General features: G+C 47.8%; 1 protein-coding gene across 4 annotated transcripts in view; it reads left to right on the top strand.

Moving 5' to 3' along the window:
* Window positions 1-23,987, top strand: part of TOM1L2 (target of myb1 like 2 membrane trafficking protein) — a 50,738-nt gene extending 26,751 nt beyond the window's left edge. The window contains exons 8-16 of one of the 4 annotated variants that reach the window (XM_072348980.1): window positions 1,570-1,703; window positions 4,118-4,166; window positions 4,730-4,853; window positions 5,490-5,607; window positions 7,470-7,545; window positions 10,567-10,632; window positions 17,114-17,173; window positions 19,285-19,321; window positions 19,750-23,987. In XM_072348980.1, coding sequence (XP_072205081.1) covers window positions 1,570-1,703; window positions 4,118-4,166; window positions 4,730-4,853; window positions 5,490-5,607; window positions 7,470-7,545; window positions 10,567-10,632; window positions 17,114-17,173; window positions 19,285-19,321; window positions 19,750-19,898 — 813 coding nt within the window. In that variant the 3' untranslated portion in view covers window positions 19,899-23,987. The remainder of the gene's footprint in view (window positions 1-1,569; window positions 1,704-4,117; window positions 4,167-4,729; window positions 4,854-5,489; window positions 5,608-7,469; window positions 7,546-10,566; window positions 10,633-17,113; window positions 17,174-19,284; window positions 19,322-19,749) is intronic. The other 3 variants (XM_072348982.1, XM_072348981.1, XM_072348983.1) reach the window with 3 other exon arrangements.
* Window positions 23,988-24,259: the final 272 nt, after the last annotated feature.

The following is a 24,259-nucleotide window of genomic DNA, read 5'->3' as shown; positions in this document are numbered from 1 at the left end:
CCAGGAAACCATGACAGACCAAAACAGCGTTGAACGGTTTGCTTACATTCAGAAACAACTACCAACATCTTGACAGCATAACCTTACAGCATAGCTTTAAGGTTAAAGATCTTGATCATAAAATGGAACGACGGCAGCGATTCTCTATTCCAACTGGTTCCCTTCAACTGCTGGATCCTAAATCTGAATCACAGCGCTGGTGAGAACCCGTTTTTGATGACAAAGGATGGATGGTCTTTTGAAAGCCGTGAGCTGGGTGCTGCATGTGAGAACTCCTTGCTTTGAGGTTTATATAGCCATCCTCCTTAAATAATTCCTGACATTTTCTCCAACAATCAAATGTAAACAGCTTGCTAGAGAGCCAGCTCTGAGCAGAATAGATAGGTACTGTCAGCCCTCTCAGAAAGGCAGCAAACAAACCTCTGAAATGTCACAATCTGCTTCTAAAGTGATGGGATCAAAACTGACATTGGAGAACACATTCCTCAAGCTGTTAAGGCAGCTGGATTGCACTAGGTGAAATTTATCCAGAGCTTAGGATGTCAGACCATGCAAGGAAAACAAACGCGTTTTTGCTTTCATCCCAAAGGTTGTGTACTAACAAGTCATCCTTATTTAGTGCTAAATTTTTGTTCTGAATTGGAGCTGGGGGGTGGAAGATGATGGAAGGACATGCTTTAGTTGAAATGTCAGTGCCCATTGAAGTAAAACCGTGGGTCTAATGAGTGGTGCCATGCCATATGTCACGTTTCTTCCTGTAGTTCCTCCTCAGCATACCAGCTTTGACCTTTGCTTTTGAGGCCTTTCAGACCAACAGCGGTGAAAAAAATCTATAAATATATATATATATTAAATTTACTTGGTAATCGGTGATCAAAGAGATGTCCTGGAAGCATGAGAACCCCACTAGACAAACTCAAATCCATTTGCCCTGGATTTTTTGTTTGTTTGTTTTTTAATTTGTCCACTGCCTTTTTGCAGTCTCTCGTCTCTGGACTTCCTCACCTGATGGGAGCATTTCTGTGTATAGTTCAGTACTGACTGGGGGGGGATGCTCATCCTTTCATGCCCCTACTTCTTGTATGTTCATCCTCATCCACTCCATACATGGCAAGCTCTGCATCCCCTGCCTGTGTCTTCCTGCTGCATAGCTCTGAAGAACTTTCCCCACTTGTTCCACCACGTGTGTCTTCTAGTTGTTGTGAATGGTATTGTCAAGGGGAGCAGACACAGAGTCTTCAGTGAAAACTCATCTGGAAAGCTCTTGTATTAGCATATTTTGTTCTTAAAGGAGATCGCTAAAATACAGATATTTATTTTCTGAAGTGCTCAGAGTTAAAGAAGAATCAGGATGTTGAATTGTAAATAGGCTCTCAAAGTTCTGTGCCATCGCCTCTTGAAGGGCATGTTTGATTAGATGTGCTTTTGGGTGACATTTAATCATGCAAAGATAGACTTGTCTTAGTATTTCTCAGCTGTGGGATATGTTTGGCTGTGAACAGAGCTCAACAAAACCTATTTATTGCTGGCTGCTTATCAGAATATATATGCACAATGCATTCCTCATAGGAGTTGAACCGAACCTGTAGAGCCATGCAGCAGAGAATTGTGGAGCTTATCTCACGAGTGTCCAACGAAGAAGTCACAGAGGAGCTGCTGCATGTGAACGATGATTTAAATAATGTCTTCCTCAGATATGAAAGGTGAGACACCTTTTCCATCTTCTGTTTATATTCACTCTGGGTTTTTACCTGCAGGTCAGTTGATGAAGGTGGCTATCTGGTCCAGTGGGTCAGCATAATAGAACGTAGAAAACCAAAGCACAGGAAGCACTTTCTGTCTTTCTGTTGTCTTTTTTTGATAAGATTCCTGTGTAAGTTGTTTCTTTTAGTATTATGTTGTTTGGTTGGTTGGTTTTTGTCCTCACAATTGAACTTTTGTAGAGAATATCTATAAAATGCAGGACAGTGTGGAGCAACACTCTTTGAACCGGCAGAGACTTGAGTCTGTAAGTTCCTACCGTGTGTTGCTGTATGAATGTAGGAACCAGTGAAAGAGAACAGCACAGCCCCAGCTGCCAGTTCCAATTCCTAACACAGGCTCTGCAGAAATGCCTGTGCTGCTTCCTGGCTTGGGGAGGCTCCCGACAGCTCTCTGTCTTCTGATCTCCGAGCTCCCTGCTTCCAGTTCTGGTGCGAGGGGAGCTGCCTGATGTGCACGAAGCCTTCATGCATGGAAGGGTTTTGTTTTTTAAATAATGCTGAACATCTTGAAAAGGCCCGGCATGCACAGAACGGAGGTTTTGAAGAGTCGACGTTCAAGCATCATCCCCAGGGGCGGGACGTGGGTCACAGGACTTTCAGCACGTCAGACAAAGGCGCTGTCAGCCACATCTGCTGCAGGAGTGACACGTGATACGACAGTCTTGGGAAAGTTTAATCTTCCCCTTAATGACAGGCCTGGGGAGCGATGCACTAAAGAGCACCCTTTGTTCCTCGTTCCTAGCACAGGGCTTTGTTTCTCAAGCCTTTAAAAATAAATTAGACTCTAGATCTGTGAATCTGCGCTGTCACAGCAGAGGCTGGAAAGAAGACTCAGTGGCCTCAATTTTGTCTTTGATTTAGCCCTTCACAGGAGATTGGGGCAAACTTTGAAACAAACGCTGACTTTTTGTGTGAAATGGTACGTGTTTCATGCGTGAGCGTGATCCGACATGGGGCAGAGAGTAATAATCACTAAGGCTCGGTTTGGTTACCCTGAATATGTTTTTTCTGTGTTAACTCCATCTGCAGCTTTGCTGATTGTAGCTGATGTATTTGTAACCATTATATGCTGCAAGGTGAGCTGAGCAGTGCTGGCAAGCTATTTATGGTAGAATAGCTGCGGTGGTCTGAGTGCTTCAATAAATTCCAATTCTCCGTTGTTCCAAAAGCTCCACATTCATCACGTTGATTTCTCTTATGGGTCTGAAGCTCTTTCAGTGATTCTAGCAGGAGCTCTGGCCATCGCTGTGGAGCTTTGGATGTAAAAGAACATGTGTGGTACGTCAGCCTGCTGGTGAGAAATGGCAGGTGGGAGGTGTCCTAGGTTTCCAGCTCGGGGAACTGGATTTCCAGTAACACCAGACACCCACGGTTTCCTAAAACTGAAATTTGGGCCTTAATTTGTTTTTCTTGCCTTTTAGATGTACGTTTTCCTCTGTTACTTTATGAAAACGTTTTAGGTTGCTTGCAGTTCTCCATTGTGTTTTGTTCAGCTGAGAGAAAACCCACAGCATCTTTATTTTTTACTGAAGAGAGAGGTCACGTTACTACTTTTGAATGAGGAAAAGCTCTGATCTTCAGAAAAACAACGATAAGGAAGGCTGTGAGAGGAAGTAGTTCCCTCTGCTTTTTGAGTTCATGCACGTTGAGTTTGCATTTGAGGTCCCAGGTGTACATCTGGGTGGGGAAGAGTAGAGAAGGCACCAGGTCTTGGCTGGCTGGATTTCCTCCTCTAAGAAATGTGCGGGTTTTTATCTAACCTCATTACTGTTCATTCTCAGATAGCACCAACCTATTTGAGCATAGATTCTGATGATCTTTGAGCTGACCCAATATGCGTTGAAGAATGATTTTGTTAAGCATTGTTTCTTTTGGTGCGTGCTGCCTGAGGTGGAGCTGTGCTAGCATGTATATTGCTTCTAATTTACATGTAGTGCAGCAAGAGGGAGCTGTTAAGTGGGAGTAAGAGTCACTGCGGTGCTCAGCTTATTTAGCTGGGAGCATCAATCTTACTGCAGTTGCTTCTGTCCCTTGGCTAACAGAGCAGTCTATCAAGAAGCACTTAATGAAAACAAAACAAAACAAAAGACAAAATCCTGCGGTGTTTTTCAGGCCTGTGTGTGCTGCAAAATCAGATTAGGCAACTTAATATCCACATTGCCAACAATGCAACTTCTGTAACTAACCTCCCTTTGTCCCAGCTTGGAGTTAAATCTGCTAAGGATCTCTCTTGAACCAATGAAAGCTGCGTTCGTTATCCAGCATGCCATGACTTCGTTATGAACTTGCATTTTTCATTGTTTGTTGGTGACTTTAATGGTCCCTTCTGATTTATTGTTTTGATTTTTAAACAGATTTGAACGATACCGATCAGGACGTTCCACACAAAGTGCCAGCAATGGAGTAAGTACCTAACTCCATGTGTTGTATTAGTAGCTACACCACACTAGCCATATTGGATCAGATAAAAAGTCAGACCTGCCCTGTGTCCTGTCTGTGGTAGTTAATGGTGGATACAGGGAAAGGAGTATAAGAACATGGCAGATTTCTAGCTCAGGAAGTCAGTGCTCCAAAACATCTCTGTGTTTACAGTTCTTGATGGATTTTCTTTCATCTATTGACTTTTGTGATTGCTTTTGAGTCTGTGCAGGCTTCTGACGTTCACAGTGATCTGGTGCAAAAAGATGTGGAAGACACAGACAAATGAGACAAATCTGAAGAGATATAGATGACCTCCAGGACAGTTCCCTGCTGCCCTGAGCAGTCAGACTGATCTTTTTTTACTGGCTGACCATTTCTTTTCTACATTAATCTCTTCAGTATCTGAGGGAGTAGTCCATTTGGCAGTGTGGAAGGAAAGGTCTTTTTAGGAAGCAGATGCAGTTTTTTGGTGTTTAATGTTGTACTGCAGGGAAAAAAAAAAGTCTCCGGCACTTGTAACTTGCTTTGTTTTTATGTCTCAACAGGTTCTGAATGAGGTGACAGAAGATAACTTAATAGATTTGGGTCCTGGTTCTCCAGCTGTAGTGAGCCCAATGGTCGGAAACTCAGCACCACCGTCATCACTTTCTTCACAGCTGGCAGGGCTTGGTGAGTACCTGGTTCAATAGTGCTGTCATGGTTTTGGTAACCCATGACAAGTGCTGATGAACATGAGGCTGTAATGCGTGGATTTGCTCAAACCTGACCAGTTTGTGGGTCTTCAAGAGCTTGCAGGAATAGCTAGGAAGATCTTGAGTGCAGGAGCAAGTCTGAGCTATTGCTGAGGTCCCTTGACCAACCAGAACATCTGATGCAAGCTCTTCCTGCAGCTGGCTGTTGGGATTTACAAGGAGACATCTTTTTCACTCTGCACCCTTTGACTCACCTCTACTTTTGCTGTATAACCTTTGGAAGTTTTGGTTGTGTGGCTTCCATGTTTAGGAAGGCGTTCTCATTTCTCTGCCCTATAGTGAGATGGGCAGCAGGTGCACACCTATTGCCAGATGCTGACTCCTTGGTCAGGAATTGCTATGATATGATGTTTCTAGGAGTAATAAAACAATCTCTCTGTTTCTCCTTTCAGAAATGCATGATGGGCAGCCTCCAGCATTGTGCTCAGTGCTATAGCTGTTAACTAGATGATGTTTATAGCTGTGTTGTTAATAACTTCCTCTACAGCCTATGCAGTCACGGCTACATTGCTTGCATGTGGAATACTGTTTCATTGATACACTTCTTTTGCAGACTTGGGTACAAACAGTGTCAGTGGCACACTCAGCTCCCTACAGCACTGTAACCCTCGCGATGATTTCGACATGTTTGCACAAACAAGAGGCAGTTCGTTGGCTGAGCAGCGAAAGAAGTATGTTGGAGTTTATCTTTAGTGTTGTTTGATTCATGACCTTACTATTTTCTAAGGGCATGGATCTCAAATAACTTTGTTTCATTCCAGATGGAAAAAATTAGTTTTGATGTATGTTTTTGTGCTGCTTTTAATCCAGGCCTTATCTTCCTGGTCTTTATTAGTATTAACAAATGGGGAAGTTCTTGCTCCTGGCCAGAGCAGTCTGGCTGGGTAATGTTACTTGACTGTCTTAGCTAATGAGTTCACTGGAAACTTGGAAATAAACTTGCATTTACTTTTGCTCTCAAAAAGGTTTGTCATCCCATCCACCTGGCCAGTGCTTAAGGTAGAGGAACATAAACATCTTTCATATGAAGGTCATGGATAAACCTTGGTGGCTGAATTGCTGTAGTTAAGGGCTTGAAAACAGATTTAACATCAGTTAAACTCTCCCTTTGGCCCAACGATGAGTCTCTCATAGGATGTCAAGGCAGTGTAGCTTGACTGGCTGCCATGCTGCCTCTAATTTGTTTATATTTGTAGGGCTTGCATCTCTAGGGCTGCAAGTCTGGCAATTTCGTGGGTATTTAACAGGCCCAATTATTTTAATGTAAAATAAATCTGTGCACTTATTAAGAAATCCTTTGATCCCTGGCAAGTGAGATTCATTAAAAGCCACTCAGGTAATTTACTCTCATATATTATTTCTTGCTGCCTCCTGGTTTCAAATTCAAGAGGGTGTAGTGGCTACCAGCAGTCAGAGCAACACTTTGTCTCAAACCAAGAAATGCTGTTAAATAGGTTAGCTGAGACTTCAGCACATTTTCCAGAGCTGATAAGTTTTCGATAATTTCAGCTGGCAGGCTTATTAGGATCTTTCATTTGCAGCCATCAGTACAGCTGTTTGTACTGCTTCAGCTGCAGTGTCAGTGCTGAGATGTGCTCCGCTGTAGAGGCATACGTTACCACTAGAGATTTCAGGCTGAGAGCCTTAATGTGCAGTCAGAACGGAGATGCATTGCAGAGAGATCTAATGGAGCTCCCTCTGTCTCTTGTGCTAAATGAAGCGCAAAACTAGCTTCCCACACTGCACCTCTATCTCCTTCTGCGAGCTAATAGAACAAGGAGCACACATCAGTCCATGATTTCACAGGGAAGGATTGCTGTGTCTTCCTTGGACTGCACTCTGTGTAAGTGGAGCAGCAGTGAGGCAGTGAAGATGTGAGTGTGACATGCCACCAAGCCTAAGTGAGAGCCTCTGGATGCTGTGCTCAGAGCCGGGGAGAAGCCAGCACTCCTGCACAGCCATGGCTCCTCCCAGGGGCTGGTGCTGTGCTCAGAGAAGTGATGCAATTGCCTCTTGTCACCTGACTAGGATGTGTCCCTTTTACACAGCGTTGTAAGGAGCTTGTTGAAAATCCAGCCTCTGCAAATAGTTGGTGATGAGCCAAGCCAGCGCACTAATTCATGTGCTTTGCTTTAGTTCTTAGGAGTGTTTCACCTGCCTCCAAATCTCTCTCTGCCCATTTCCCTCCGTGCATCAAGGACAGGTTTCCAAACATCACATAGAAAGCTTTGTAAATCGTAGTCTGTAATCAGGCCTTTCTTCATAGTCCCTGGCTACCTCTTGGATGTGCTTATGGTCCCTCATAACCTATTTACCTCCCTCTCATCATGTCAGTCTTCCTCTTCGACGAGCTGAGAAACTGCTAGCTAGTTTTATACAGAGCACACCCCTCTTCTTAGAATCCATGTAGTGCACGTAAGTCTTGTTGGAAACATTTCTGATTTCAAGAGAAGTTAATCAAAATAGCATGTGCATTCTCCATGGATGACTGCTGGACTTCCTTCTAGTTCTGTGGTTTGTTCCTTTGTTGCAGTGTGACATATGAGGACCCACAGGCTGTCAAAGGATTGGCGTCTGCCCTGGATGTTCGGAAACAGAACACAGGAGGGGTAGGTCATTGCTCTGTGCTTTGTTATCCGAAGCTGTGTGTGGAATCCAAGCTGTAGACAGCTCCTTTGAGTCTTCTCATTCTGTATTCTAGTGACATGCTAGTACTGGCTATTTTGAAATTGGTATCTAGGAGCAAGTACTTACTCAGTAATGATTGCTAAAGAGCTGCTACTTAGCACACCAGCCTAAAAGCCTTCAAAATGAGAGTGGGTAAATTGTCCTGTGTGCTTGCAGCTTGCCTGAGGGGTCTGGTTCTTTGACTGGAGCTGTTGCTGAAAAGAATAAATAGGGAATGTCGTGTTAATGCTGGTGTGCCTCTGCTTTGGTTTTGCTTATGAAAGTTGGTGCAGTCTTAATCTGTTGGACTTTGCTCAAAGTGCATGGGCAGGAGCAAGCTACAGGAAGATAAATTATACAGACTTTTAATGCTTTGCATGCCTTGCCACAGCTGCCTTTGCATGCAGTCTGTCCTGCCCCTGGGCAGGAAGGACCCACGCGCTGCCACCTCTCACACCACCTGATCCTTAAAACTTGTTTGAGAGGATGAGCTTGGCCAACTTTGTGTGTGTGCCTCTGCGAAGGCAGAAGTGGAAGGAGCCCTCAGGTCATCCCTCAGCCCTCTCTACCACCCCGCTTCTTAAAACTGTCCTTTACACAGCAGTAAGTTTTCAGGTGACAAAGAAAGTGCAGTCTTTTCCCATACAGTTTCAGTCTGTGCTGACCACTAGGGAGCACGGGAGAGCCAGTGTAGCATGGGGGAGAGAGAGGCAGGGCAGCCTGGGCATGTCTGCCTCCGTGGAGATCTGCCTCCCCATGCCTTAGCTGATCCCGCCCTACTTCTCTTAAGTTGAAATGGGAGCGCTCTGGGCAGCTGGCGTGTCTGGCAGCTTCTGCTCTGAGCCAGAGAAAATGTGTGTTCTGAGCCAGCTGGGGTCAGATCACAGCTGCCAGCCTTGGCCGTAGTGCAGTCATTGCAGGGCTTCAGCACTGGTTGCTCTAGGAGCATCCCCCACCCCACAAACCTGTCTGCTTGTTGCTATCCCCATCCTCCTGCCAAATGGGTAGTGTAACCCATCCCACAAACATTTGTGCCAGCCAGCACAGTTGAGGGAAGGGGTGGTAGCACAGGGAGGCAGGGGCAGAAGTATACCAGGGAGAGAGGGAGAGGAATTCCTGACAGCAGTGCTGCAGTCTAAGCCCCCCGTGTCACTGTGCTGTGTTGCTGGGAGGACTTGGGGAGGTATGAGATTCTGTTCTTTGTTCATGGCTAACCGAAAGCAAAGGGCCTGTGTTAGCTACTGGCCAAGGGGGATGTGTGCCTCGATGGCCACAGGGTCACATCTGTGTTTATTAGTGCTTCTGTTCTCAGACAGTTGTGCTGGAGGCACCAATGTGACGTGTCATTCACAACAGTGTAACTGCTGCTCTGCCCCAAGTGTTATCAGTTCAGATGGCTGTATCTAAGTTAATCTGATGGGTCAAAGTTTTTTTGGGGGAGAAGCACTTTATGGGTTGTGGAACTCTGGGCTCTGAGATGATGTAGGGACTTTCAGCTGCTTTTCAAAGGTCCCAGTGACTGTATGGTGTAATCAGAATAGCTCATTCTCAAATGCACTCTTTCTTTAATTATTGAACGCTACTTTTTGTCAAGTGTTGTGAGGCTTATGGGTGTCTCTTCTTAAAGGAAATAAACATTAAACCCTCCTAAAGTTACCAGCTGCAGCATGCATAGGGAGAAACTGGCAGTGAGCAGTAAATGAAAGACGTGCGTTAATGTGGGTAGGGAGGTAATTTAAGAAGAGCTCTAGGGAGGAACCAAAGCTTTGCAGCACGTTCTGCACACATATTCTCTTCCAGCACAGTTGTCCGGGGGTAAATTTCAGCACATCCGACATTTCTAATGCAGTCATTTTCAGAAAGATCTGTAGAGAGACAGCCAGTCACGTGGCATTAGCTGTCTTTTAATATGATTTAACAGCTGGAAACCAGACAAGCTAAAAATACCCTGTTTTCTTAATATTGCTTTTCCATGTTGGGAATTGCTTTTGTTGCCACAGAGTTGTTGCGTGATCACAGCTGGGAGGAGAGGTGGCCAAGAAACCATTCTCACTGTTATGCAGATAGCAGATAAAGTTGGAGTGATTTCCCCCTCCTCTCCTCTGCTCTGTTTTTTTTTCCTTTCTCTCAGCACACATACTGAGACATACGAGATTGCAGCTGATTCTGGTGTATGGGGGCAGGTAAGGTATCCCATGTAGGATGGGTAAGGTATCCCATGTAGGATGGGTAAGGTATCCCATGTAGGATGGGTAAGGTATCCCATGTAGGATGGGTAAGGTATCCCATGTAGGATGGGTAAGGTATCCCATGTAGGATGGGTAAGGTATCCCATGTAGGATGCGTAAGGTATCCCATGTAGGATGGGTATCTGCACACAAACTCAGAGCAGCGTGCTGAGCCTGCCCTGCTCTGCAGGGCCAGAGGAAGATGGAGCCACGGGTGGTCCTTTAACCTCAGAGATGGGCAGCGGGAAAGGCTGCTGCAGTGCTCCTGCAGGCTGCCATCACTTCCCTCCTGCATAACGCCTGCACTAGAGCTGTTGTGCTGGTAGAGTTTGAGGCAGAGTCTGTTGAGATCAAGAGGATAAGTAAGACTTGCTCTGACTTACAGCATTATAAACAAGGGGAACTCCACAGCATGTTTCCAGTAAAGTCTGATTGATTGTGGTAGGTGGTATAGCCTACACTTTCTCTTCTTCTAAGAAGACGACAAACATCAGCCTCACTTCTAGTCACTTTTTTGACTGTGTGGAGGAAGTGCTAAAATTCAGTGAACTGTCTGTAGGAAGCACAGGGCTCGGGATGAGCTCTGCCCCTCCATGGACACAGCTGCCAGGCAGCAGAGGGGGTGTGTGTGCGTGTCTGTGTATGTGGAGCTTTCAACTTGCTGCTGTTTATATTACTTTATCACGGGTGTTGCTGTGGTTTCTCTCTTTATGGACCTTTCTGTTCTCAACACAGAGGAGAGGTAAAGGTGGGAACTCAGACATGGAGCCCATAGACAAGTGGCTAATTACACAAGGAATGGTGAGGACTTCACCAGCGAAACAACTCCTACTGCCTACCCCAACCCCCTCACCTAGAATAACCATCCTCCATTCACCTCTCACCTTCCCTACTGAACCACAAATCAGACAGTACAAGGAGTTTGTTTCCCACCTATATCATTACCTGGGGCAAAGGGAAAAATTTACACCAGTTTCTGGTTCATGCAGGACAAAGGCCTGTAACCAGCTGAATCATTTGCAGGACCCCACAGCACCTTCAGAGGAGGCCTGGGAGCCAGATTGGTTCCTTATACTGTCTCGATTTATTTATGCAGTATCCGCTTTTCAAGGGATAAACACAAGTCTAATGCATCTTGTTTGCAAAGAGAACACTTTCTAGGTGCCTTTAAAGCAGACTCTTCTAGTAGTGCTTAACTTCACAGTCTGGAATAAACATATGTAAATTTAGGTCATATTTAATTGAACTTATTAATGCAGAGGTACTTACATCTGGGAAGAGGAGAATGGGAGAACTGCTACCCAGTGTGACATCTTCCACCTCAGTCAGGGAATTACGCAGGTATCTGGATTCAGGCTTCAGAAGGTACAGTGCTGTTCCTGGATTTAAGGGTTTAAATCCCATGTCTGGTAATGACAGTGTTCTGATGACACCAGGCTTTTGGAAATCTCAGGCTATGTGCACATTTTGTGTCCTTCCTCAACATGCTTGCAGCGAGTCAGAGGCAGCTTAAAAAGAAATAGCCTCTGCTGTGCCTTAAAGCCAAGTTCTAAGGATAGTTTTATGTTTTTGGGCTACATCATCAGTCATTTTAAGTGTTTGAGAATAGTAGCAGTAATGTGACCTAACTGTAAGGAAGTCCTACCAGTCCTATTGAGCAGTGCTGGCTGCAGCTGGGTTTGGAAATGCTCAGTGCAGAACACTGGGATTGGTACACAGTCTTTTGAGTATGAGGCTTGAGTGCAGGATGTCTGTGGAGCAGTAGTGCCGTGCTCCAGGGAAGGCCTCCAATGGCCCAGACTGAGCTACCAGTGCTTAGGAAGAGAAACATCCTAGAAAACTCAAGGCTAAGAACGGAGCATGCAGTATCACAGTGCACCAACTCAGTGCAGGTGCACTGAGCCACTGCTGGGCGTCCATCCATCATGAATAATCCCGTGGTTGAGATAGGTCCTCTTCTTTTCCATTCCACTGTTTACAAGAGCAGCCCTGCTGCTCAAACCCCTCACACCACTCCTTGACTGAAAAAACAAACAAACAATATTTGTTATTGGCTTGTGGTTATTCGGTCTGGAAAAAGGATACTGCACTCTTCATGGAGGCATTCAGAGCTGGGGAGGGGGAGGGCTGGCTCTGCAGCTGGTCGCTGCTCTGACAAGCCTGTCACCTTGTCTGTGTGCTAAATGTGAGAGAGAAATACCTAAAATAAACCTACACTAATCATTAACTCTGTTTCTCTCTTATCTGGCTATAGTTCTTAACTGTGTGTATTAATACAACTTGATAGCAATTGCAAAACAGGTGCAATATCTGGCATCCCCAGTATGAACCTGGTGTGCGGATTCTTTGGTAACTTTCTGTATTTTAGAGATGAGGGGGAAAAGAGGGGTGAGCTGACACTGCTATTCACTGTGCCTATACAACACTGAGACCACAAAAAGGACACTGTCCCCCGCTCTCAGAGCAACCTGCCCAAGTGGTCATCACATCCTTTTGTCACGACCTCGTATTCTTCCTTCCACGTTAGGATACATTTAAGCTTAGTGTTGAGCTCTTTCTGCTCCATCTCTGTGTGTCCAGCACAGCTGTGCAGAGGGAGGCTCAGTCTGGGCTCCGTGTTTATCTCCTGGGGAATTTGGAAGCACTGTTTCTGTTTCAGCTTAATCTGTAGCTCAGCTCTGGCAAGGTGTTGGCAGGTCCATGGAGACGCATCGTGCTTATCCCCTTCAGCTCTGCCCACAAAGCTAACCTCATTTCTGCCTTCAGAAAATGTTCTTTTTTCAACCATGCCTTAGGGATGTCACTAAGCTGTCCAGAAGGGGATCTGTTTGCACACTGAGGTCTGGGTTCTGCAGGTTGGGCCATGCTTTGGGAGGGGGGGTCTGCAGCAGCACTTAGCCATTGCCTGTAGCATAAGGTCAGCCCACGTTAGTGCAAGTAATTCCAGTTCCCTTTCTCATGAGTTAAGTTGCTATTGTGATTTGCATGAATACATTTGGTGGTTAGAATTATCTGCCTGCCTGCTCCCATGCCAAGTGGGGGTATTTGTTGCAAAAGCAAGGAGCAAGTGTTGCTTAAACCACGGTATCAGAACAGACATTGAGGCAATGGTGAAAGGGGGAATGAAACTGACCCAGAGCTCACAGCAGCAGGTATGGACAGCCCTCAGCCTCGCAGCCTGACCGCCAGCAGCGTGCCTGGCCAGAGTGGAGCTGTAAAGAGATGTGAGTAGACATTCAACAAAATCTTTGCTGAGATGTTAATTAGAAGCGTAGTGGAATGCTGCTGTCTGCTTTCAATGGAGAGATAGGATCTAAGATGTAGAAATGAGTTGGGTAACGCGAGATTACTGACGCAAGTCATCATCATGGAGACTGGATTGCATGAAGGTCTCGTTCCTTCTGCGTGGTTGGTCCCCTCTCCTTTCTGAAGGCACATTCCCTAGTCCTGAAGAGAATGTGTTCTCCTTTACCTGTCAGGTTGTTTCACTTCATGGCCAAGGCTGATGTCCAGGTGAAGGAAGGCACATGCTGCCTGGATTTGCCTATCAGTCCCTGCCTGGCGGGTTGCTGTATGGGTGCAGCAGGCTGTGCTGGGAACATACTGCACCTGAGCTCTTGCCTTCCCCATCTATGCAATGTGTAAACATAGTTACAAGTAATCAAGTAGCTAATTAAATCCTTACACGTAAAGCCAAGCGTGTTCTAATATGGAGGCCAGGCAGCTATTTCAAGATCACAACAGCTTGAAATAGATCACAGGGCTGTTGGGGTAAGCTGGAGCAGATTGCTAACACCTATCCTAGTGCTCTAGCTATAGGAATAACAGCAGTGTTAGTGCTGCTAACCAAGGGGATGAATAGCAGCCAACCAGGTGTTGGTGTCAGCTTTGTTCAACATCTGGAAAGAAGTGGAATTAACAAAGCTACTACAAGACAATCGTCTAGCAACAATGAGCATGGATCTTGTTAAACGCTTTAAGAACATTAATGAGCTCACCTGGAGACCTGAATTGTCATTTCATCCCGGCTTCTTTTCCAGTGGGATCATTTTTTTAATAGAAATAAAATGTGATAATAATAACCTTAAACTGTCTTTTTAAGGGTAGAATATTGGATTTTATGACTTCTGAGGAAACACATTGGCAATCCTTTGGCTTTGACTGATAGTGAGAACACCAACACAATCTAACTTAAATAAGGAAGAACTTGAATTCCAGATTCTTGTGGATTCTGAGGGATTGATGCATCCCATTTGTTGTCCTGGCCCTCTCTGGCAATTCCCTGTCAGACCTGTGCAGATGATCCCTATGAGCCCAGCTTTCATTGACAGCCGGTGACTTAAAGTACCCAAAAATATGTTGTGACTTAATTTCCATTTACAGCAAGTGTGGAGTCTTTGAAAAGAAATCACACTATCGCTATAAAAACAGCTCTTGCAGCCAACGCTGATGGTGTGGGGAGCTGTCTGGCCAAAGCTGAGAGCTCCACCAGACCATGCATGTTTGTGTAATCCATGTATGAACAGGACCGTCCCATTCTGGAGCCTTTTCCATGCCGTCTGTGGCTGCTGCTGCTGCTGTTTGTTCCCATAAACCGTTGTCTTTTTAAATGTGTAAACCAGCTGATTTGTTTTCACGTTGCTTCTGTTGAGTTTTGAGGTTTAGCCTTTAACAAATGTCCGCTCCGTGGTTGTTGGTTTCAGACTTTGGGAAGGGGGAGATGTGGCAAATCCACAGCTGGCAGAAAGTCACATTCCGCATGGGCAGTCTCCAATGAAACTTGAATAGTGCAGTGTTATAGTTCAGACATTTGAAAACTTTCAGATACTCTTGAAAGTTCCCCCCTTTTGTTTTATATTTGGACAAATTGAACCTGATACGTTTTTACCCATGTTTTATGGAGAAAATAGGGCTCCATCTGAGAGAGGGTGAATTGGAGGTTTGAGCATGGCAGGAGCAGTAGGTACAGCTCCTGGGCTTATCTCTATGCATACTGAGAGCCCAGGAAGATGGGGAAAGCTTTATAAAGGGTCAGGGCTGAACAGCAACCATCTGACATGCTCAAATGCTTATCTTACAGCTCTCTGTGCTTCTTGTATGTGAGCTGTGAAAAGCGCTTCTGCTCTTCTGAGGTTCTTATTTGTTATATAAAAAAAATAGGGCTGCCTGGAAGTAGATTTCCTTTCCCAACCTTTTCTTCCCCACAGTCCTACAAAATACAGCAGCGTGGCTCCTCAGCTCCTGAACTGAGCTGTTTCTGGAGGACTCCTGCAGCCCTGGGAGTGCTGTCACCCCTGGGAGCTCATCACTGATTCAGTCACCTCTTGTTTGCAGGAGAGTCACTGCTTGAACTCCTGTTCCTAACAGGGACCCCAGGACCACCCTGTTAGAGAAACACCCTTATTTTATTCATGGAAAAACAGACCAAACCTACTCATTTCCTCCTCACCTTCCTCCACATTTTGTAATATCACCCTTAAAGAAATTTGGGCACCTTTCAGAGCTGCCAACAACTCCCAAAGCTGCACCTTCTGTAGCATTGCTCGCTGTGTGCGCTGTTAGGTAATGCGAAGGAGAGATGGCAGCGAGACTTGCGCAGTAGTTTTTAGGTTGCTGTAGGCTGGATAGATTCCTCACTTTGTGTCTCTGAAGCCAGGATTTTCCAAAGCTGTTAAATTAACAAGTCAGCTCAACAAGATGTAGCTTGTCCCTGTGAAGGCACGTGGTGAAGGATGTCTGGAGGGCTCTGCTCTCGTTAATGGCCCTCATGCTGTGCCAATATTGGCTGTCCATGATTCAGCTCTGTTGTAAATTAAAAAGGGGCCCTTACCTTAATTTGACCCCTTTCCCCACTGAATCACAGAACCATTAAGGTTGGAAAAGACCCCTAAGATCACACGTCCAACCCATCCCGCTGTGTCCACAAGTGCCACATCTCCATGGTTCTGGAACACCTCCAGGGACGGTGACCCCACCAGCACCCTGGGCAGCAGTGCCAGCACCTGAGTGCTGTTCCCAAGAAGAAATAAGTTTCTTAATATCCAACCTTAGAAGGCAAAATTATTGCAGACCGCTGTTAAATGGTGGCAAGGAAGCTGCATCTCCTGGTAACCTCACCTGCAAAACCCCCACCGACTCTCCTCCCAGCAGAGCTTGCAGGCAGAGCTCCAACAGCCCCACAGTGCTCCAGGGAAGCTCACAGCCCTGCCCTGTCACCTGCATGCCTGACATTGCTTTCCAAGCGCTTTGCAGGTTGTCCTTATTAGCTCTATTGTGGTGCTTTCCTGTTTACCTCTCGCACAGCCCGATGTTGTGTTTAAGCAGTGCAGCTCATCAGGAAATGGTTTTCCTAACGCACAGTGATTTCCCCTCGCTGAGCCAGCCGCTGCCCGCCGGCTCTGTGCAGTAACCACGCTGCAGCACCCAGTGCTGTGTGTGCCCTCCTGTCACAGCAGCACCTCGTTCCCATTTTGCTGAGCCGTCCGTGCAGTTCTGCAAGGAGCAGGGAGGCAGGAGCTGAGAGGAGCTGCACTGTTGTGCTCTGTGCTCCTGCAGAGCTGCTGCCTCTTCCTCCTCCTTGCCTGCACTTCAGCGATGCCATGCTTTGCTTGGTCCTTCTGCCTTCGTTCCAAGAGGGCTGCCATTGTCAGAGGAACCGTGCCAGGTTTGTTTGAATTTGAGCCCTGGGTGCAGTGGGAGGAGGGCCAGGAGTGGAATATCGTGTTTGTCTCGGGCTGCCTCCACCTTCCGAGAAAATGAAATTGTTTTTAGCTGAGCTTTGCCAGAAGGTTTGGAGCCCTCTGTGCTAACCCTTCATTGTGGCTAATACCCATTGAAAAAAACACAAGAACAGAAGTATAAATTTAACATTTCAAAACCTAACCGATATCCAGTATTCTACCCTGAAAAGCTTTTCACCATCAGGATTAGAATCATCAGCCCATCCTGATGGTTGTAACGTGGTCGGGACATTGACCCATCGCATCACGCGCTGCCATCCAGTCACATCATTCCCCGTAATCTTTCTCCTGTGTTCTTTTTTAAGCCTTGTTGTTGGTCGTTTCCTTTCCGAGTGTTTCTTTATTTGAAATGTCGTTTATATTTTGTCACTTTTTTTTTTCTTTTCTTTTTTTTTTTCTTTTTTTTCCCTCCAGCCCATCTCACATCTTTGTTTTTTGTTTTGTTTTTAATCTTATTTCTGGCGTTTTCCATCGCTCTGTGGCCGTGGTTGTGGATGTGGTTGGGTTTGCCTGCCTTGCTGTTCTCTCGCTGCACTCCCTAGATCCCTGTTGCACAGTCCTCTGTCATGGATGACATTGAGGAGTGGCTCAGTACCGACGTGGTGAGACTCTTTATATTTTCATTTTTCACACGGGCAATAGCATTTGTATGGATAATTCTCGACGTGTTGCTGAGTTATTGGCATTTCTCATTACGAGAAGACAGTAAAGCTTGTAAATCGTGTTGCTTCTGTCCTTCTGGGGGGAGTATATAAGCAGGTGGGGACAGCGTTGAGTTCAGCAATTCAAAACGTTTCTCTGAGCTGCTTTGCTTTCACCTGCCCACACTGACATCACACAACAGCCCAATCAGGAATCCCAGAAGTCGTGTCTGGAGGAAAGCACGTAGGCCAGGAATCACAGAGCGGTTGGGTTGGAAGGGACCTCATAGATCAGCCCCAGAGACATGCTGGGATTTACCTGTGCTCTCTGCCAACCCTAAAGCACGCGGTGAAAGCTGCGTTGGCTTTGGCAGGATCCAGGCACATGTTTGCTTCCAGGCGTGCTCCTAAGAGCTGCCATGTCAGGGCCCAGATTCCTTCCAAATCAGCGTGTCTTTGTTCAAATGTGCAAGCAGGAAGTTTTGATGGGATTCATAACAACAGTAAAAATAAAAACGTATAATGATAATTCAACGTTAATAACTTTCAGTTCTCTAAAGAGATAATTATCTGGCAATTATTAAACAAACAAATGAAAGACAAAGTAGCTCTTCCACTGGTCTGGAGTTTTGCTGCACCAGCACCCATTTGGGCCAGGCAGTGGTGCAGCCAGAATGCATTCATTCAGGTCTCTTCTTTGATATCAGCACCTGACTCTGATTATCAAAGAGCATTTTGGGGTTGGGCTGCAGTTCAAGCTGTTCTTTTAAATGTGCTGCGAGCAAACCAGACTGTGTGCTCACATCAGGATCAGCCCCTTCCATCGCTCCTTCCAACTACAGGCTGTCCCCAGGCAGCTCCCTGCTCCTGCAGCCCTTGGGTTTGTCTGCTCAGGGGAAAGAAATGTGGAAGACTTAACGCGTCCACTCTGCCTGAAGTCTTTGCCAGTTACATCAACTTGTCAGGACAGAGAATCTTATGGAGGGACACTGAGGGAGCTCTGGGCATTGGCTGCACCCAGGGTAGCTAGATGGATAACCTGAGCCTAGATGGATTCCCCTCTCCTTGTTGTTGTTGTTGTTGTTGAAGATTCATCTTAGTTCTCTGCTTCCCAGCTGAGGAAGCTGCAGATTAGATTAACTAATGTTTGTTTATTTCCTTATCCCTTTTGGGATACAATGGAACAAAGAGTGCATGTGCACATGAAGCAGGGGATACTGTTTATCCCTTTGGAAACCTCCATACTTTAGAAACCTAGCAGGTGCTGAGGGACGTTTCATTGTCAGGCATCAGACACTGCTGTGAGGTTGCTCAGTCTGCTCCCCCCCCCCTCCTGGTGGAGAAGCCCATACACCAACAGACACTATTCTGTTTCAAAGCAAGTTGAGGCATCTGAGTTTCATTTTAGTCCATTTTTGATGTCCTAATAGACTGACGAGGGTGTCACCTTCTTGGACTTCATTCCTCATTAAAGGACTGTTGGAAATTCACAGCTGGTAGAAACATGCTGACCCCACGGCATCCCAGCCTTTGTGTCCTGTGGGTAGATGCAAACTGCCCGGCAGCACCCTTCCTCCAGCCCACCCTGACCAGGTCTGTGCACAGCACGGACACCAGGAAACCTGCTGCATTTTTGCATGAGATCTGCAGTGAACCCCCCCAGGAAGAACACTGGTCCCAAACTACTTTGTCAGCTGGAAGTGTGTTTTATTTGGGGGCACTGTGCAAAGTGCAGTCCTTTCATAGGACTGCGTGCCAGTGCTGGTCTGACTCAGTGTTGCCGGCTGAAGTAGAAGCAGCACTGGGCTGCCATTGGAGTCCAGCAGGGAAAAGTTGGCTACCAGATACCACCAGCAATCTTTGAAGCATCCCTGGTGCTTCCTCCTGCCCTGCAGCACATCAGTCAGCACCAGCCTGATGTGGGAGCTGTGCAGTTCCCCCAGGTCACCCTGCTCAGATAGAGTGTGGAAATGAGCATTGTCCAGCTGCATTACATGTGTCCGTGGGGGGGGAGGGGGAAGAGTGGTGAAGTGCTGTCTATGTGTTCACACTCCTTTTTGTTCCAATTGCAGAAAGGAGATGAACTGGAAGAAGGAGTGACCAGCGAAGGTAAGCAGAGATGGCTGTGGCTGTGAGCTGTTCCCTGGTTAGCATGCAGCCTCAATAACTCTGCTTTGCTCCCTACTTCTGCACTCAGTATGGCAGGAGGAGGGGGTTTCAGAGCAGAAAGTTGGTGCTTATTGCATGAGGAGCCCTCCCAGCTGTAAGTGCTTCCCTGCCATCTTGGCTGCGTGCTGTGTTTGTGCCAGGAGGAACGCGTACCCGAGCTGCTCAGCCCTTTGGAATGAGGTTTCCCTGCTCCCGTCGTGGTGTTTGTTTCATTTCCCTCTGCTGCCACGGCTGGGGTGTCTCAAAGGGTGTCCATACCCATTCCTGAGAACACAGGCATTTGAACTTCAGACCCTGCCCACCTCTGTCCCCGGGGCTAAAGTACAGCCCTCATTCTTACTTCTCCTTTTCTTCTTTTTGCATTGCAGAATTTGACAAGTTTTTAGAAGAGCGAGCCAAAGCGGCCGAGATGGTCCCCAACCTGCCGTCCCCTCCCCTGGAAGCCCCCACCCCTCCGACAAACCCTTCCAGCAGGAAAAAGCAAGAGCGCTCGGAGGATGCCCTCTTTGCACTGTGAAGCTCGCAGTCCCACCCTGTGCTCTGCAGGAGAGCGTTGCTGTACGGCCACCTCGTCCTCCCACAGCACTTGGCTAACAACAACCCTTTCTCCCCCTCGAAGTCTCATAGGTTGCTTCTCCTTCTTCCCTCTCTCTCGGTCTCCAACAATCCATCCCCACAAGCCGACTCTTTCTGTTTAAGTCCGACACTCTTCCTGCCAGACCGCGATTTTCCAGCGCTCGCTTAATCCCCTCCTTCCTATCCCAGCTGCACAAAACCAGCTCTTGATGCTGAAAACCCCTTTCGAATGCATGACTGCATCACACTGTGTTGAAACAAATGCCCAGAGGGGAGAGAGCAGCCTTGCCCTTCAGTTGGCGTAGGGATCATCCTCTTCTGTAGGCAGGTCCTGCCAAGTCGACTGCTCTGTCGATCAGCGTGTAATTGACTGAGCTGGAATGTGCAGGGGGAGCGTGTCTTTATTTTTAGATAAAATGTTAATGTATTGGCTTTCGTGTCGGATTCGACAGCAAGGAACAACTGTTCCCCTTTCAACATGTGCTTCACAAGTTAAAATCCTTTACTCTCCCACTCACACATCTCCCTGTACCATATGGCGGTCGCTTTTCCCCACTTTGCGCAGCGCTTCATATTCTTAATCTCACAGGGTATTTTTTTTCCTTGTGTTTTATCTGGGCTTGCTCTAATTGGAAAGCAGTCTGTTGGCCGTGTCCAGTAGCTCTGGCAGTTGTCAGGAATGAAAAACGCTGAGCTAAACGGATGCTGCAACGTGAGCGCACGAAGCATTTTGCTCTTTGGGAGAGCATTCTCACAGGAGGGTTTTTAACTGGTGTGTTTGCCTTTTAAAATAGCGAGCTTATTTTTTCCTTTCTGAGATCCCTCCTTCGGTGACTGCAGAGCTCTGCGTTTGTCTCAGCTGTTGTAAATAGCATCCTAGCGGATGGATGGGACTTGATGACAGGCCGGGTGCAAACTGAGGTTCCTGGATTCCCTGATGTGGCTGTTAGGGCTCTTGGTGCTCGTTGTGATGGGAAGGGCAGCAAACCTGCCAGAGGTGTCTGTGAGTGTGCCCAGAGTTACCATGGAGGGACTGGCTATGCCTGTGTTGGAGGTGAAACCCTCCTTTCCTTCTGGGCTTGGGAGTGTTGGGTGACTGTGACCATGCTGAGTGTTTCTCAATACTTCTGCCCCTTTGTCCATCCAGCTCCTGGAGGGCTGCAGTCCCCCCCTGCTGTCTGCATCCTCCTGCATCCCCAGCACGTTCCCAGGGAGCAACCCAGAGGCACAGAGTGGTGGGATCACAGTGAGGGAGGAATGTGGCGGAGAGAAGCTCCTGGCCTGCCAGGGATGCAGCTTATCAGGTGGGCACCTCTCTTGTGGGGGCTTGCATTGCCCAGCCTGCTCCTTCTGACCTTAACACTGATGTGTGTGGAGCTCTGTCAGGCACTGTTCTAGACTGAGAGGCCGTGCTATAAACAGCTGATAGGAAAGTGACAGAAGCTTTTATCTGGGCCTGGTAATTTCAGCTCCTAAGATGCTCTCCAAGGCACACCACGCTATGGCAGCTTGTGACGCACACCGTCTTTTCCCAAAAGGCTGGATCACAGCACCGGTGCTTTTTGGGAGCTGTCACATTCCTCTGCAGAGGGGAACGCTGTTTGGTGCAGGATTTGGAGGCCATCCCAGGTCAGCTCCCTCTATTTTGTCTTCTCTGTAGCTGTAACATAATGCCAGCATGGAGCAGCATGCACTGCTGCCCTGACATGGGCACATTGCTGCCTGCCAGGCACATTGCTGCCAGCTCCTGCAGCACGTCAGCTGCAGCCACAGCTCCCAGGAACCCGAGGAACCTTCTGTCGTGACGCTGCTTTGATTTCAGGCAGCGTCTGCTGATCACCCGAGCGGCCTCACCGGCACCGAATGAATTGTTGGTGTTCCTGTCAATGCAAAAAGCTCCGTGGGTGTTTGAAGCGTGGATTTGCTCTTCTAAATCCTTGAAACGCATTGACCCTGTAAATGGCCACATCAGGTGATTCTAAGCACGTTAATCCAGCTTCCCTACCAGGCCCCAGGAGATAATCGCATTGCTGCAGCACGGGGATGTGGTCGTGTGATGCTGAGTGGCAAGGATGGCACCGGGGCTGCTACCACAGCCCTGCAGTGTCCCGGCTTCACCCTCAGCACCCTCAGCACACAGGGGAGCTGCTCACCCTGCTGCTCCCACTCAACCTATTCTGGGCCTTCCCGTTTTAGGGAGAATCTTTCTGGAGGAGCTTGCAGAGCTGTGAGAAGGTTGAGGCTGAGGGGGAGCGTGCCGGCACAGCTCAAAGCGTTCTGTGCCCATGGCCGAACACCACAAGGTGCACTTTGGTCCCACCAGTTCTTTGCTGGGAAGTTGGGAGCCCAGGGGGCTTTGGGGGACCACAGACACCCAGTGACAGTGAGCTGTGCTGGAGCAAGGCGGGCAGGAAGCGTGCAGGGTGCAGCCCCAGCCTGCACAGACGGAATAGATTCCCCAGTGTCCTGTATCAGGATTCTCTCATCTTCCCCCTCCTCTCGTGGTCTGCTGAAAACCTGAGCGATGGAAACCGGTTGGGAAAGGGGGAGGGGTCGTCACGTTGGAGAGCGACCTCGGGATTTCTTCTTCCTTTGCTTTCCCTCCTCGAACAGGGCTGGAGCTGCAGGCAGTGCCGCTTCCATTGGAAGCCCCATCGCGGCGCTTTGCGGGCAGGCAGAGCGCAGTGTGATGCTGGGTGACACGAAGTCACTGCCGGGGTCCTTCCCTGAGCTCTCATCAAACCCCGTTCTAAGGTTCAGCTATTTATTTGGTCGGTGGTTTTTTTTTGGGGGGGGGTTGTTTTTCTTTCCAGCGTGTTTTTAACCTTTTAACCCTTCGTGTGCTGAGATGTAAGAAACGAATGGCTTCTATTTAAGTACGTCCTTTTAGTTTGTTTTTCAGTTGTCACGTGTAGATTGCAGCCGCATCTTTGGCAGGTGAGACAGGTGGCAATGTGCTGTACAGACATTGAGGGTGTTTAGGTGAAGCTCAGAGGGGAACTGCTCATATAAAACAGCGCAGTGTCTCATAAAGGGAACAGGCTGTGTGCGGAGGGCCGTCCCCATTGCCCCCCTCTGTAGGCGCTGGGTTGTGCAGAGCAGACAGGCAGGTCAGTTTGGGGCTGGTTGTACAACCCCGAGCTGCAGTAGGGCCTTAGTGGGGTGTTGTGTCTGTGTGGCTGCATTCAGCTTTCTTTCTGGGGCCCGGTGACGGATCCCTCCTTCCGATGGAGGAGCAGAGCTGGCTGCAGGGAGGTGTTTCCCTCCAGAATGGATCCGGGTGGAGGATCCAGGCCGTGTGGGTCCCATCCCCGAGCAGATCCCATTGCTGTGCTCCTCCAGCATCCCAGCAGCACCGCCCGGTCCTGCTCTTCTGCTCTGCTTGCAGCCATGGATGTGGGACGTGCAGAGCAAACACAGCTGCATTGCAGCAGCCCTGCCCATCCCGCGGCCTCCTGGTCATGTTGAGGCCGTCAGGACGTCTCAGGGATGCTCCTTCCATCCCCATCCTTGTTTGCCTCCTCCATGCCAGCCCTGGGGCGTGCTGAGCCTTCCCTGGGATAAAACAGGACAGTGGTATGGAAATAGTGAAGCAGTGAGCGGGTTTGTGTGCCCAGCTTCCCACCTGCTCTGTGTTCTTATGAGTACGGGCTCCTCGTTCTGTACATGTTCCTATGAGCTATCGTTAACCCGACAAATGTAACCTGTGTAATAGCTGCTCTGTATATTACAGCCGTAGGCGTTCCAGATAAAAGTGGATAATATTTATTTACTGAAGATACTGGATATTTTTTTGTTTGGGAATGGGGTAGGGAGAGAAGGGGCCGTAACTGTAAAGAGGTCGATGATGTAAAGAGAAACAAACCTTAAAAGAAAACAAAAGAAACCCAACACTACAACGTCGCTGTATTCACGTAGGGAAGGTACACCCGTATTAATCTGCCATCGTTTAACCTGTTCCAGAAATCATCTCTACTTTGGTTCCTGCATGTGAGATACTCCAATAAAGACACTACTGGTGTGGACCGGAGCTGCACGTTGTGTCGAGGTCTTGTGTCGCGTCGCGTCCTTCCCTTGGGAGCCCTTGGGAGGAGCCCTCCGTGCCGCTGAGAGTCGGAGGGTTTTGGGGCTGCAAACCCGCATCCCGGCTCATCCCCGCTCGGTTCATCCCGCCCGTCTCTTCCCGGCGGCGGTTCCCTCCCATCGCTGAGCGGCACCACGTGGATCCCCGCAGGACCGCCGTGATGTCACGCAGCCCCGCGCCGTGATGCTGGATCACCCCACTCCGCCCGCCGCTCTCAT

Source organism: Excalfactoria chinensis, chromosome 14 (assembly GCF_039878825.1).
Source record: "Excalfactoria chinensis isolate bCotChi1 chromosome 14, bCotChi1.hap2, whole genome shotgun sequence".
Lineage (NCBI taxonomy): Eukaryota > Metazoa > Chordata > Aves > Galliformes > Phasianidae > Excalfactoria > Excalfactoria chinensis.
The sequence above is the reverse complement of the archived record's forward strand: the minus strand, read 5'-3'. Positions and strand labels throughout refer to the sequence as shown.